Consider the following 15,878-nt stretch of genomic DNA (forward strand, 5'->3'; position numbering starts at 1 on the left):
AAATCATCTCTCAGCATAGTTTTACACTTGAAGTCAATCGTAACTTTTTTTTTTTTCAGTAGGTAATCTAGGGTGGCATATGGTCCAGAGCAAAATTATGGCGTTGGTCAATGGTTTCTCCATGCTAGAAACATTCACGAAAAGTAAGCAAGAAAAAGCAGGAATATCAATCATGTTAGGCGCAAGCTTTATGGCTTTAACGGGCATGGAGACATGACATGGTGTTGAACAAGGAATCCATCATCTTCACTTCTCCACTCGTCTAATCTTTCAATCAATTACCAATCCTTCCTCAGCAGTCGGACAATTTCCAAACATAAAAGCAAAAGAAAGAAAAAGTGCTCAAAAGGAGCAATCATCGCATCAAATCTGTGGAAAGGCTTCTTCTAGCAATCTTCCAGCACCACCCGTTAGCTCAGGACTCAACCTGAACATCAACATGCAAAACTCCAGCTGGTTAAGTGCACCATCACCGTCCAAATCTCCCTCTTTAATCATGCTTTTGATCTCCTCGTCCTGGAAATCTTGCAATCCAAGAAGAGCAGATTTTTTCTTGAGGCTGTCAAAGGTGATCAAGCCCTTTTTACCGTCCATGAGCAGCTGAAATCCATTACATAGCTCTTTGATCAATCCCTCACCTCCTAGCTTATCGGCCATAGTAGGCAACAGATCTTCAAAATGAATTGTCGTTGGACTTCTAGCATCCATCGGAATTATGTTAAAAGCTCCAATATCAAACAAGCAAACGATTCATGGGGCAATGGAAACTAGAAAAGTGTGGGTATTAATAGTGCTGAAACTCTTTGGTTAATTACAAGGAAAATTACGTAAGGCTATAAATATTAACAGGTCCAAGATGCCAGCGTCCATGGTTACGAGGAAAATTACATAAATTATATAAGGGCCACAGATGGACCAGAAAGATGTTTATGAACCAGTCCACGAAGCCCACTCATGACTGGGTCATAACAGAAACAGGTTGTCCACTGACAATGATTCCCCAGCTGCAAGGTGTTTTCTTCCACCAGCCCAAAAGCTTATGCACCCTGACGAAGTAGGTAGAAATTAGAAACCACCAAGCAGCAGCACAGAACCTATAGGGCAGGAACGGTGCTGACTGTTTAAGAGCACCGTTCTAGCATAGGGAAACCATTGACCAACGCCATAATTTTGCTCTGGACCATATGCCACCCTAGATTTCCCACTTAAAAAAAAAAAAAATACGATTGATTTCAAGTGTAAAACTATGCTGAGAGAATTTTTTTTTTAAAAGTAAAATTTGCAATGTGTAGAACCTTTTAAGCAATCAAGTTTTCTCTTTTGTTCACATCTAAATAGATCAGATTTTCAAAGATTCAATGGTTCAGATTGTGTCACAATATTTGAAAAGAGAGCCTTAATTGAACAGATGTAGATCTTGAACAGCTTTGTTTATGAGTACTAAATTATGAACTGCATTGAATTAGAAGATCAGTCGAAACAAGAAGAAGCAAAAATGAAATAAAAGATAAAGACTAACACTAAAAGCTTGGACAACCAGATGACCAAGAACAGACTAGTCAATTAGCTGAAGAACGCACGAAAAATTCCATATTACATTTCTTACAGTTAATAAATGTAAGTGGAGTAATCACAAACCATGAGCATAACCACAATTCCTGGATAGGAAAAGAAGGCGGCAAAATTTAAAGAGCACGTTCATGAAAAAGATCAGCATGTCTTGGTGTACCTTTCCAGCTTAGGTTTCGCAGAAGTCAGATGTGGTTTATATAATTCTCCAAGAGGTGGCTCAATGGTCAATGGAGCGATTCCAAGTATATGAAGCATTTAGGATGAAAATTCCAAATTACAAGTAGAATTACCCGAGCTTTTCTTCCGTACAATTTATGCAAATCCAAAGAGAACTTTTCAATACATTAATTTGATTGATAGTAACATGAGCTTTAAGGGGCATTATAGCAGATTAGAGACATTTTATTGATAGCAGCATTATTTACACCAAAAAATGATTCTCCTCGAGTGTACTATTATCAATCTTATATCCTTGTGATGCCACAGCTACAAAAATGTTATCAAAACTAATAGATTGCTTCCAATAATGGTGACCACTTGAGTTTCAAGATCTTGACATCTGCAAGTCATTATCTCTAAATTTGGTGCTCTCATCACAATATGACTTGAGGCATTGCTCCCACATTGTAAATCATTCAGAAGCAGTAAGGTCTGTATAGCACAAAAAATCTGCCATTGCAAAGTGCTTCCGCGTTCTTTGCTACGCGGGGATGGAGAACCATCTCAACTCTAAAGAGGCTAGTTCTGAATTGAAAAAGGTCAAGGGCTCTATTCTCCCTCAAGAACCCCCTTCTCCAAGCCTCAAACAACTCGAACTTGCAGCCTCAACAAAGGACTTTGATACTGGCCAGATAGACCAGCAGCATTACCCAGAATACTTTGGGTAAAAAAAAAAAAGAGGAGAGAGAGAGAGAGTTGGCTAAAAGTCGACAGAATGAGTTTCGTCATTTACCTTTACAGGTCCATTTCAGATACTCGCATAGGGTTCCAGAGGCTAGTTTCATCAGTTATATTCATAGAGCCAGATTGGAAAAACTACTGCTGTCATGTGACAAATATAGGCTAAGTTCACACCTTGAGGATAAGTCTACTCAAGTTGGTTCATATTAAACACAACCAGTAAGAAATGTACATAGACAACAGAGATCTAGTTTCTAAATATACAGCAAATCTACGAGTAGCTAAACTCTCCCTGGTGGTTGTGAGGAAAGGAGGAGAAATGAGGAGGTACAATTAACTTGCTTGAGGCGTAAGCCAGGGAAATACAGCAATTTAGAGTACAATACATTCTTATCTACTAAGAGGTGCCAGTTCATTTACTTGGAGTGCAATTGCTTAGCAACTTTTCTCCCTTTGGAATTGCTAACATCAAAGGGAACTTTCAGACGGTATCGCTTATCAACCATGTTATCCATGTTATCAATGAATGGTTCAACTGTTCCTGCAGATTTCAACAACTTCACTTGAGATAAATGTTCTAAATTTGAACAATACCCAAAAGATAACACAGGCAGGAAATGCCAAAAGGATGGTGCATGTAGGGGTGACAGAAGTACCTCCACTTAACTAACATGGTGGAGACAAAAAAGCATCATTAATGCACATAGGCTTTTTTGCATTATAATAGAAATGTGCAATCATCTGTACCAGCTCATCAGATCTCCGTGGCTCTGCAAATTGTGTCAGCATTTAGAAAGGCATGAAATTTCCTCGTAGCAGTATCAAGTATTTATAGCATAAAAAGGAGATGATGCAGTACCTTTTTCCCTGTACAATATCCGGTTACCGCGTAAGAACAATATTTGTGGACATTCTTTAACTTTAAGAGCATATGCCAGATCCCTCTCAATGTTGATGTCTAGCTTTAATGTCTGTTTACGGAGTGTAACAGTCAAAACTTGATGATACTATTGGCACACGTTCAAGGAGATCGATTGCATTACACTAAATGAATAAATTAAGTGCTTGTGTTAATTAATGTCCTGATGAGGTAATAATATCACATGGAAGACCAAACATGATGCGTATCCATAAAATGGAAAAATGAAGAGTATGACAAACCCGAGGAGGCAACCGTTCCTTGGCTTTCCAAAAGACCTCTGCTGCTTTCTCAAGCTCCTTCAAAACTTTCCAGTTTTCACTTGCCCTGCATTTTGAATTACAATATGAGATACATTAAAGGAATATAAGGTTTCAGGTAGATGGGAGCGAGCAAAGAGAATGGAAAATGATCTCAAGTATTTAATTGAGTCTAACAAACACTAAGCAGGCAATCAACTCTGAGTGATGTTCAAAGGCATGATGTATTAAAGGTTAAAATGTTATCACTTGCCTGTTGTATCTTTCAAAAACAAGAACAATTAAGGGGCTTGGACGAAATGCAAAGCTTTCCCATTCAAGACAATTTATCTCCTTGACCAACCCATAATCAATCTCCCCTTCCCAATCAATCTCAACACCATCTTCTCCAACAACATTTCTGATGGGATGCTGCTCAAAATATTCTGATGCCCTAATTCCCCAGCCCACATCTGCATCGAGAGGCCAATTTGGATCCTCCTCCTCCATTACCATGTTTTTCTCTCTACTCCCATTATCATGATCTTCATCGTCACTACTATGATCAGAACCACTCTCCTCATCTACCCTCTCCTTTATGATGCTTTCCTTGTCTTTCAGGATTTCAAAATCCTGTTCTTTGATTGATGCAAATGTCCGCTCCAGAGAATCACGAATAAAATCCTCAACTGCAGCTGCTTCACTCCTACGACCACGCCTTGGCTTTTTAGGAATTGTCGTGGGGAATATATTCTTCAGATTTTTATCTTTATCTTTGGGTGCTTTAGATTCACGTGTCCGGGGATTTGGCTTTTTAGGTTTTGAATCAGGATTCTGGCTGGCATTAGGAACAGGACTTGAACCAGCATTCTTCGAGCTGGCTAAACAAATCAGACTTCTAGATAACAGCTTGTGTTCCCGCCAATGTGGAAACAAGACATTTGAACAACGTGGATAGCTACATATAGCTTGAACGATTGTATCACAGGATGAAAATGATGAAAAAGAGAGGAAGGGAAGGCTAGTATTTAATGTAGCAACGAGCATTTCTTTGTTTTCACTTCAATAAAGTCAAAGTTCAGATCTTTCACAGGATCTTTTTGTAAAATTTCTCCTTACGAAAACACAGCTGAACAGAACAGAAAGTTTACCCTGCTGCCATTCATAGACACAGCACAAGTTCAAAATTTAGGTAAAAAACACGAATATGCTGGCTAAAACAAAGACAAATCAATTCTTTAATAGTAAGTTCTATGTCCAACCAAAGGATGAGCCTTTTTTCACTATATCCAGTCCCTGGAAATTTGCAATTTCGTTGTCACATATCGCAACATGGTCTACCCAGACGTCACCAGTCCCCACCAAAACGACCAGAAAACTACCCCTAAAAAAAAAACCCAACATGACAACGGAAGAAATGTAGCATGAGTCAAGTAAATGCTGAAAGAATCAATTGTAAAAAGAATTGAAGCCAGTAATTTCCACAAAATTAAAAGAACCAAGTAGAAGTAATTAGACAAAATAGAGAGCATCAAGTAAAGAGACTCCAATTTATCAATAATAAAAAAGAAGCAAATCCCGAGTTAAATGAACAGTTGAGTGGCAAATTTCCAAGTGAACGATAAACACAAAAGTAAAGGGTCTTCTAAGTTCAAACAAACATAAAATCAAATATCTTATAGACGGTCTCAGCAACACCAAAACTTACAAAGGTAGCCAACGTTTTCAGGGATATGACAAGAATAATACTGAGTACTGCTACGCATGGACAGAGAGATATCCGATGGATTCTCACGCCTTAAATTGCGCTGCTTGTAATTGCCCCATTTGGGAGTGGAGGTTTTTGGTGGGTTTAAGAATTGTGTCTGGATTGTGGATAAGCCATTTATTTTCTAATTATTCCCGTAGTTGGCCGGCTCGGTTGGCTGCAATTAGAGGTAAACACGGGTCGGATACTCATTCGGTGCACCCTGCATCTTATGGCTCAATCATTTTTTGACGCTTATCCAATCCGCATAGCAGCAGTTAGGGATGGACAAAAAAATCCGTCGATTCAAAAACTCGGCGAATTCGATCCGACCCGAAAAAAATAGAATATTCTATCCAATTTTTCTTAGTGGGGCAGATGAGGATTGGGTACCCACGAAAACGGATATGAATATGGATCATAAAAATAAACATTCGCGGGTACCCGACCCGTAGGGTATATTATATAAACATTAAAAGAATTAGGGATCATTTTATAATTTTTAATCCTAAATGTAAGTGGAGTGGCTCACAATCTCATATTCTAATAACATATGATCCGCCTTTCCTTATATTGTTTGAAGAGAGCGAATATTCTCGGTGAAACCTGAATCAAATGAACAAAATGAAAAAAAATTTGTGAAACTTTATCATAAAAATTATTTATACCTTTGATCATTTTTATTTTTATTCTACCTTCATTGATCTTTCCTGCAAATTTTTCATCAATTCAATCAAAGATTTGTGTTTGGAGTTCCAATTTTCTGTTAGCTAGATAATTAAAACATTTGTGTCTCTCATTTATTTATTTATTTGATTTATTTTATTGTAATTATGTCTCTTAAATTTGTCTCTTTTATTTTAGTGTAAGAAATTTATTTTTCTTTTTCATCACCTTTAATGCCATAAGGTCTATTCCAAAGATGTAAGAAAATTGGGAAAGATTTTTCACGCTTTTTTTGGTTATACTTTCTCCAAAAATAATTAACTCTATTCAATTCTTTTCTTGATTTGATTCCACAGTCGACTCAATTGGAGTGCAGTTTTGTACCATAACATCCTTAAGGAAGTTGGGGAAGCTACCGGATACTTATTATTCTTGTGTTCGTTGTGTTGTAGAAGGATGAAATGTGTGAGAATGGTGATGTACTCAAAATTAATATGAAATTTCCTTTTTTCTATTAGATATTTTAATTCTAATATGTACTAAATTTATGAGATCAGTTTGATTGTTGGATGAAATATGTGAGATTGGTGATGTATGGACAATGTTTACAATATCTCTACCAATATTAATTGGAAAACATGTTTTTTTTTAATTGAAAAATTTGTTGATATTAAGCGCAAAGCAATTTTTTTATTGGAAAATATTTCTTTTAAGGGCGGGTATCCTATGACCCACTCCTTTTTTTGCGTACCCGAAAATATTAGGAGTGGTTTAGGGTCACAAAATGATTGATCAAATATATTATGGTCGGGTCAACCAAATTATGTTAGGGATGGGTACCCGACTCGTGCCCACCGCTTGAGATAGGTTTGGATCAGTGAGTATTTGTCCCATCCCTCTTGTCATTTAAATTTTTTTAAAAAATGATTTATACTATTTTTTTTATATTTTACATATTCATCTAAAATTTAATGAAGACTTTTTTTTTTTTCAAAAAGAGGGTCCCACTACAAAACAAACATGCATAGATAGATACAATAAAAAGGACAAAAATTAAAAGAATTTAAAATCAACAAAATTTTGAAATAAGTAGTTTTTTAATTATATATTTCACATTAATTAAACTCTTTTCTAAAAAAAATAAGATTATGATCGCTACAAATGAATCTTGTAAACAAACTATAGTTTTTCATATTTGAAATGCAATTTGTTCAATGAAATTGTTTATTTAATTCTAAAAAGATTATTTTATAATATGTGTATAAAAATATAAAAAATAAAAAATATATATGCGGGGTGGATCGAATACCTGCGAGTCTTTAATTATGTTACCCTAACCCCCACGCAAATCTAAATAGGTACCTGATCCTCTTTCGACCCAATCAAATAATATGGATCAGGTATCCTAATTTTCGAATCGGATCAAATCAAATATGACAGATTTTTGAATTAGCGGATATAACAGATTCTAGACAAAAAAATTTTCAGGTTAGTATGTTTGGATAGGAGATTATTTGGGATAATTTTTTTTTAAAAAATATTGTTACATTTATTTTGATATGATGTATGTGAGATAAAAAAATGATTGAAAAATGTGTTGATGATACAAGTAAATCAGTGTGTGTAAATAATGTGTAAACCAAACACATTCTGCTAACCCGAAAACTCGCTATACTGTAGGAGTAATATTGGTTAGGGTAGATTATTGATTAGGCATACTCTAAAAATTTTCTATTTCTCTTGAATTGTGAATAGTTTAGGAATTGAAAAGTAATTGGGCACAAAGTAACATCAAAATATGTTTATTTTAATATTATTTTAAACATAACTGCACTTTTGCTATCGCCACATTTATCTAGTGTTTTTAAACTTGAATCGGACCGGCCGGTCTAACCGAAAGCCGGTCAAGTGCTCTATCTAAATTATCCTAAAAACTTGGTTGGCAGAAACTCGGTCAAATCCAGATTTGACCGGAAACTGATAAACCGATAAGAACCCGATTTTTTTATTTTCCCTTTTTGTTGCTTTTTTTTTTTCTTTGCCTTTGATCTAAATCCCTACTGATCTCTCACCTCTCACCTCTCTATGAAGTACAAACCCATTTTCACCTCTTCCACTCCTTCAATTTAGCCACCACAATCAGTGCTTGATATCTTTTTCTAAATAAGATTTAATCTTAGATATGGGGAAAAGACCAAAAAAAAAAAAAGAAAAGAGATGAAGAAAAAGCAGTTTGAAGAAAAAAGATAAAAGTTTGATTATTTGTTAGTTTTGAAAATAAATATCTAAGGATATAAGAATGGAAATCCTAAAAAGAAATAAGAATGGAAATAAAAACTCAAAAAAAAAATGAAAAGCATAAAGAATGGACAAGACTGCGCATGTACATTTTGTTCTTGAAGTTGCAATTAGAACCCAGAACTAGAGCTATTAAACGAACCGAACTATTCGGTAGCTCTGTTCATTTCGATTCGTTTGTATTCGTGAAAGGCTCATTCGAAACCTAAAACGAACCAAATTCAAATGATTTTTTTTGTTTGATTAATAATTGAGCAAACACGAGCTTGTTTGCCAGTTTTGACGAACATTCGTGAACATAGATATAATTGTTATCTGACAAATTTTAGGATTAATTTTATGGCTGGACTTTTATATTTGGAGGGCAAATTGCTTTGTTTTATTTGTTGTTTTTATGTTAAGGTTGGTTATATAGTTAATAAATAATAGAATTTAGTCACTTAGTGCTTTAATTGCTTTTGAGGATGATTAATGATTTGTATGACATATTTAACACTTAAAATAATCTGGATTCAAGCTTTTCGAATATGTTCGTAAATGATTCGTTTATGTTAAACGAGTCAAATACGAATTCAAACTTGAAGTTGAACATGAATTTTGCTTAACGAGCCAAATATGAATATAGATTTGGAGTTCAAAAGTTAACGAACGAACACGAATCTTGTTTGAATCGCTTAACGAACAGCGTTCAAACATGAGATACTCGATTCGATTCGATTCGTTTACAGTTCTACCCAAAACAGGCAAGACATCAATGTCTATTGTAAAGCTTACTCTTGCAATGAATCCATGTCAAGAGAACTAAAAAATCAAGAGCATCTTCAAAAATGTCGTTGGAAGAACTTAAAGATTGCTCAACCTCTTCAAATTTGTCAATCTCAAAACACTGGGGAAATGTTTCTCAAAACATTCGGAGTGGCTGCCTAAGAGCTTTTGCCATCGATGGACTTGAGGCTTGAGAGCTTATGATGCTTCTATCCTTCTTTGGATTTTTTTTTTTTAAAAAAAAGAAAAAGGAAGAGTGGAATGAACGGCTGGAGAACAGGAACAAGAAAAGATGGCACAATAGTAGAAAAGCCTTTGTCGGCGGCTAGAGGAAAAAGAGGAAGGAATTGGAGTAATATTAACGTAGGGTTCAAAAAACTTTTTCAATATTGTGTTATAACCCCTTGGGTATTAAAAACTATTAACATACCTAGAAATGTTTCATAATCTATAAATATTCTCCATAAATTTAACTTTAAACTTGTAAATATGCATTGAATTATATAAATTGTTATTTGATTGTTCTAATTTCTTTGCACTTTCTTGTTAAATAGCTTTGAAATATCAAACACATATGTATACATCTTTATTGTTGTTAGCATGCTTTTAGATATTTTACATAATATTTTAATTTCTAAATAATTTTTATTAATAACACCACATTGACGTTATGGCATCTACGAGGATGACCTTGATATATCAATCTAAACTTATGAAGTCGTAAATTACCAATTTAAAAATAAATTTTATATCTTATTTTGATTATATATTATTAATAAATATTTATGACATATTTATGATGTCATTTGATTTGGCTCCAATTGAAGCTGGTTGAATTCATTAACCCTTGACTCTTGATCTTAATCAACTCAATATCTGGTCCAAATCTGAAAACATAGCATTTATCGAGCCATTTAACCTAGAATTTGGCACAGTAGCAACAATTAAGATCATATAAGCTATGTTGCTGGATCTAAACATAAAAGGTTTATATATACCATAATTTTGATTGTCCTCACAATTATCGTAAATTGAGCAAGTCCGGATATTCTTACCTCAAATTAAACTTAAACAGAAAAATCCTAATCTTTATTTATTCACAAACACGCGCGTTTTATATACAGTTATACACTTTTTTGTGATGTTATTGCTGCTGGCTAACATGCTAGACTTTTATAGTCACTGCAAATTGACACGAATGTCCTTTTCATTAAGCCAATCTCGAGCGATTAGTCCATAAGTCCACCATTACATTTGAAAATTCAACGTTAAAATTGCTTTTGTGGATACGGGGCTGGTGTCTACTTTAAGTAAGCTAACCAAAGTTGATTGAATTTTTTTCCTTTTTATGCCAAAAAGTAGACTGAAATGGGATAATTTCAGAAACCTCCCTTGAGGTTTCTGACAATTTTATTCATCTCCTCTCAAGTTTAAAAAATTATACTTACTTCTCTTAATATAGTAAAATACTTATAATACCCTCCACTTAGTAGATAATTTTAAATTTAAGGCAATAAATTTACAAAATCTTAAAAAAATTTCTATTAATATAATCTTTTTTTTATAAATTTCTATTCTTTTGTCTCTTGTCTATTTTCTAATTAATATAATCTCTTTTTATTATTTTTAGTTTTGTGAATATTAGTAAATTGAAATTACAAAATCTACAAAGGGAGTAGATTATGTGTCAAACTAGAAGAAAATGAAGAGACTCGCAGTGATAGAGAGATAAACAACGAAATTGGTGATTGAAATCGGAAGAAGAACAAAAGATCTGAAATTTGTCATATTTTGTTTGTTGTTAAGAAAAACTTTTATACAATGTCAATAATTATATAATGATTTTTTTCATTGGATTAAATTTTTTTTATTATGATTTTATTGTGCAGGTAGAATTTATTCTCTACTTTTGAAATATTAATATTTTTAGGCCATAGGAAAGTTGTAATAGTGGTTCTAGATTAAATTAATTTATATTGAAAAGGTATTTGAGCATTGATATTTAATTTGAGGGTATAAAATTTATTGTTAATAGGGTTTTGTATGTTTTTTTTTATTGTTGCAAGTATTGATACTGCATATGTAATTTAGAATCTTTTGAATGGCTACTTGATTTTAGAACTTATGCTTGGATGGTTGTTAGTGATTTAGTTTGTTGATTTATGCAAAGTATGGAAGAAAATGATTGAGATGCTATATTTTTCTTTCTTAGTTTTGTATAAAAGGGTAATTTAAAATTTTTGAAAGAAAATCCAAGTTCTAGGACCTATATTGCTACTAAACAGTAAAAATAGAGGAGGCATATCTAATTTTTAAAACCTGAGGGGAGCTCTTCGTAATTGTGAGAAATCTTAGGGGAGGTTTGTGAAATTATCCCGACTGAAATTTCCTATCATGAGTTACTTTTCTTAGTTGTTTGCAACAGTTTTGAGCTGTTCATCTTTCTTCAATAGCATCAACCTAGCTACCGCATCTTTGTCCTGAATCTAAACCTCAACCATTCTGTATTCACAACTCTGAATGGTCTAATGCAACATGTTCCCAGGGATAAGAACTTGGTTGTTTAGACCAATTCTGATGCTTTCTTGCACTTCTTACCTCGCTTGCTTTTCCACAGGATCAGACACCATCTCAGCAGGCCAATTCCTCTTTTCAAACCAGACCATTATCTCTAAAGAAGGAAAATTTGAACTTGGTTTTTTCATTCCAGGAAATTCTAGCAACTGTTACGTTGGAGTATGGTACAAGAAGATTGGGACTTTCACCATAGTTTGGGTTGCAAACAGAGCGAACCCAATTGATTATTCGTTTTACAGTACATCGTTCTTGGCACTGCAAAATGGAAGTCTGTATATCTTCAGCAACAAGAGCAATATAGTCTGGAGTACAAGTTCTAGTTCAAACATCACAACCTCAAATACCACTCAGGCAATACTTCTTGATAATGGAAATCTTGTTTTAGCGAATGGGATTGATCTTATTTGGCAGAGCTTTGATTATCCCACAGATACGTGGCTACCAGGCGGAAAGATAGGATTCAATAGGATTACTAACGCAATAATAGTACTTACTTCCTGGAAAAACAAGGAAAATCCAGCTCAAGGTCTCTATTCATTAGGCATGGACCCCACTAGCAATGGTGAGATTTTCATATGGCGGAACAGTAACAAATTGTGGAGGTCTGGAGCCTGGCAAGCTGGTAGTTTTCCTTCTATGGAAACGAGTATTGAGGATAGTTACAATTTCAGCTACAACTCAAATGATGAGGGTAAATACTTGGTATACAATGGCAATAAATCCATCATATCTAGAATTGTTATCGATATTTCTGGGACAATGATGCAATACTTTTGGTTGCCAAGGTTACAAGAATGGACTATATTCAGGTCTTTACCTTCGTCGCTTTGTGACATATACTCTTCTTGTGGGGCTTTTGGGTATTGTGACATCAGTAGTAGTCCATCTTGTAGTTGTTTGCCAGGTTTTGAACCCCAGTTCAAGCAAGATTGGGATTTGCTAGACTTTTCTGGGGGATGTATGAGGAAAAAGCCTATAAATTGTGCCACAGGCCAAACAGGATTTCTATCGATACCTACCATGAGGCTGCCTGCATACTCAGAATCACTAGAAGTAGGACGGGCTGAAATATGTGAGTTTGCTTGTTCATTCAACTTCTCCTGCAGTGCTTTTTCCTATAGTAGCAGTGGAGGTTGTTCATTGTGGCTTGGTAATCTGTTGGACATAGAAAAACAATAGAATAGAAGTACTGGTGGAGACCTCTATCTTAAACTTGATTTATCTGAGCTTCCTGCTAAAGGTTAGACGCTTCCTTACCGCATATTATGGCCAACTATGACTTGCCACTAAATATCTTTTTCCCAATTTTCTAGGTCATAAGAAATCGTTACGAGTAGCTCTGGCAGCATCTATTACTCCTACAATTTTCATAAGCTGTTGTTTCTTTTATTGTTTGTGGAGAAGAAAGTACAAACAAAAAGGTATGTTGTTCCTTGTCATTTAATGGCGCATGTGTTACTTTTCTTCCCTGCAATTGGTGACCAAATTTGCTTCCAGATTGCCACATTGGTATTCTGTCGTATTGATATAATGGTGTCCTTGATCATATTTGAACAGGGAATATAGTACATCATCAGAATCTGTTTCTTCTTGATTTAAGTAGTAATAGGGCAAAGGATAACAATGGTGCCACAACCAAAGATAGTTGGGGAGAAGTGAAGATTGAGAGCATTGGGCTGCCAGTGTTCAGTTTTTCAAGCATTGTTGCTGTCACTAATAATTTCTCCTCTGAAAATAAGCTTGGCGAAGGTGGGTTTGGACCAGTTTACAAGGTAGTCATTGAGTCTCTGACCGAATTTTGACTAGGGACAGCATAAGAAGTTTATCGAAAAAGAATAAGAAGGAACAAACAGTGATGCCACAAAGTAGCTTGCTTCTACCAAAAAAAGAAAAGTAGCTTGATGCATGATTATGGCGGTTCTTTATTATTAGTATTATCCTATGTTCTTGATATAATTCTGAATCTTCACTAATACCATTGGCGCCCAAACTTTGAATAGGTTTTGGGTTTTTCATTAAATTTACTTCTGTGAAAAGCTCATCTGTTTGTATCTGCATAATTCTGTGGATATCTAAAGACGTGCAAGTAAGATTCACCCGCTAGTCCTTTTGGGATATTCAGGGAAGATTACAGAGTGGTGAACTAGTGGCTATGAAAAGGCTTTCTAAAAGTCGGGACAAGGCTTCGAAGAGTTCAAAAATGAAACAGAATTGATTGCAGAACTTCAACACAGAAATCTTGTTAGGATCTTAGGATATTGCCTTGAACAAGACGAAAAGATATTAATCTACGAGTACATGCCCAACAAAAGCCTGGATACTTTTCTCTTTGGTATGTAACATCTTGTCCATCTTTGTCTTCCCTTATCTGCTCGTACTTGATTCAGCTATCAGAGTTTGTTATTCTCACTACTGCAGATATCCTTAGAGCCTAAGCAAGAGTTTTTGGATTGGCAACAACGTATTCAAATAATTGATGGTATTGCTCAAGGCCTTCTTTACCTCCATCAGTATTCAAGGATACGAATTGTTCACAGAGATCTGAAAGCTAGCAACATTTTATTAGATGGAGATATGGACCCTAAAATATCTGATTTTGGATTGGCAAGAATTTTTGGTTTAAATGAATTGCAAGCAAATACAAATCGGATTGTTGGAACTTAGTAAGTGTGCACCTTCAAATGCTTTTTCTACTGAGCCGCACATCCTAGATTGTCATTCCAGATCCTCTTGGCTAATCATCCTTTCCATTTTTTCAGTGGTTATATGTCCCCAGAATATGTCATGGAAGGACTTTTCTCTGTAAAGTCCGATGTCTTTGCCTTTGGAATTCTGGTTCTAGAGATTATGAGTGGAAAGAAAAACACTGGTCATTATGGCTCTGATAATATGACTCTTATTGGATATGTAAGCTCCTGATCTTCTCCTATATCGCTTTGTTCATTATTGGAAATTTCTGAGCCAAAACTGGTATCTAAAACATTAATGTTGACACAAAAGCTCCTTGGCACATGGATTGCTTTTATTTTCAGGCATGGGAGCTGTGGAAAACAGACAGATTGCTGGAGCTGATAGATCCATCGTTGCAGATTTTTGCTTCATCCAACGCTGGAAGATATATTACCATAGGTCTCTTATGCGTCCAGGAAAATCCAGCTGATAGACCAACCATGTCTGATGTTGTTGCAATGTTAAGGAATGAACAAATGTCACTAACATCACCAAAAGAGTCTGCTTTTACAACTTGGAGAAATTTCTTGAATACGAGCTCAGAGGGTGGTCATTTCGCAGTTTGTTCTACGAATGATGTTACTATTTCATTATTGGAGGCCCGTTGAAGCCTCCCCCCAAAAAAGAAGAACAACTTTACATGAGCCATTTCCCAACCTTGTGATCCTTGCTTTCCAGGCGAAGTTCTTTTCAACTTTTTGTATCTTCTTGCAAGAGTACAACAGAATTGTCAACTGGGATCATGTTTTCTCTATTCAATGCGTGTTGGGGTAGGCCAAGCAACCAAGACCTCCGAACTAGTATCAGAAGTTGCATAGCCTGTGCAGTTGCAGCTCTACAAGCTCTCATTTTTGCACTCAAGCAAGCCTAGATTTGTATACAATCTTGCTCTCCCAGCATCCGTTTAAAAACTCCTGATTCTTTCAAAACAGCCTTGAATTTCTACAAAAGAAATGTCATAAATTCCATACCTCTCTAATATCACAACACTCGTCCAATTTTGTCCAGGTTTGGTTCTAATGAAATTAATTGAAATATTAAATTTTTTCATGGGCCTCAGTCATCAAGTGTTGAGATATGCCAATTTTTCCTACAGATTTTATCAGATTGAGTTTGATATCAGAATAATTTAGTTGGTAGAAGAATAAGTCTTATTGTTAGGATATTTGTTAACCAAAATCATATTGATTTGATAACAAATATTTTAGCTAAGATTTGCTAGGTAGAAGATCATGTTATCAAATAGTTTTTGTTGAGATTTTCTAGAGAATTGTTAGCTGAAATTGTTTTAGTTTATTTTTTTGTAAACACTATAAATAGGGTGTTGATGAATGAAGGAATTAAGCTCCTTTTTTTTCTGCCCTCAATATAGTCTTGGTATCTTTGTTTATACTTCAAATAACCAACAAAGTGGTATCAAGAGTTAAAATCTTAAGGGTCTGTTTCTTTGAGAGTGAGTGAACTT

General features: G+C 35.0%; 2 protein-coding genes and 1 pseudogene across 5 annotated transcripts; 1 reads left to right on the forward strand and 2 right to left on the reverse strand.

The window, feature by feature from the left end:
* Nucleotides 1-363: 363 nt before the first annotated feature.
* LOC113725881 (calcium-binding protein KRP1-like) lies at nucleotides 364-708 on the reverse strand. Its single transcript, XM_027249289.2, has one exon. The coding sequence runs from the start codon at nucleotides 706-708 to the stop codon at nucleotides 364-366; it is 345 nt and encodes a 114-aa protein (XP_027105090.1).
* Nucleotides 709-2,630: 1,922 nt separating this feature from the next.
* On the reverse strand, nucleotides 2,631-5,604 carry LOC113725880 (thioredoxin-like fold domain-containing protein MRL7 homolog, chloroplastic). Of its 4 annotated transcripts, XM_072074278.1 has the most exons (7): nucleotides 5,339-5,585; nucleotides 4,893-5,014; nucleotides 3,905-4,785; nucleotides 3,634-3,718; nucleotides 3,332-3,443; nucleotides 3,129-3,242; nucleotides 2,631-3,013 (listed from the first exon to the last, which is right to left on the reverse strand). In XM_072074278.1, the coding sequence occupies exons 3-6, from the start codon at nucleotides 4,675-4,677 to the stop codon at nucleotides 3,139-3,141; spliced, it is 1,074 nt and encodes a 357-aa protein (XP_071930379.1). In that variant the 5' UTR covers nucleotides 4,678-4,785; nucleotides 4,893-5,014; nucleotides 5,339-5,585; the 3' UTR covers nucleotides 2,631-3,013; nucleotides 3,129-3,138. The 4 variants fall into 4 exon arrangements, with proteins under 4 accessions (XP_071930379.1, XP_027105088.1, XP_027105086.1 ...); XM_027249287.2 differs by lacking the exon at nucleotides 4,893-5,014 and having other exon boundaries at nucleotides 3,905-4,782; XM_027249285.2 differs by lacking the exon at nucleotides 4,893-5,014 and having other exon boundaries at nucleotides 5,339-5,584.
* A 6,037-nt stretch (nucleotides 5,605-11,641) lies between these two features.
* LOC113723874 (G-type lectin S-receptor-like serine/threonine-protein kinase At4g27290) lies at nucleotides 11,642-15,381 on the forward strand (annotated as a pseudogene).
* The last annotated feature ends 497 nt before the right edge of the window (nucleotides 15,382-15,878 follow it).

The sequence above is a fragment of the Coffea arabica genome, chromosome 2c, assembly GCF_036785885.1.
Source record: "Coffea arabica cultivar ET-39 chromosome 2c, Coffea Arabica ET-39 HiFi, whole genome shotgun sequence".
Taxonomy (NCBI): domain Eukaryota; kingdom Viridiplantae; phylum Streptophyta; class Magnoliopsida; order Gentianales; family Rubiaceae; genus Coffea; species Coffea arabica.

Excerpts from the sequence above, each read along its gene's own strand:
- LOC113725881 (XM_027249289.2), bottom strand. The coding sequence starts at position 708 with ATGGATGCTAGAAGTCCAACGACAATTCATTTTGAAGATCTGTTGCCT.
- LOC113725880 (XM_027249287.2), bottom strand. The coding sequence starts at position 4,677 with ATGCTCGTTGCTACATTAAATACTAGCCTTCCCTTCCTCTCTTTTTCA. Across the intron at positions 3,444-3,633 it reads AGGAACGGTTGCCTCCTCGG|ACATTAAAGCTAGACATCAA; the intron begins GTTTGTCATACT and ends CTCCGTAAACAG. Across the intron at positions 3,243-3,331 it reads GATATTGTACAGGGAAAAAG|AGCCACGGAGATCTGATGAG; the intron begins GTACTGCATCAT and ends CACAATTTGCAG.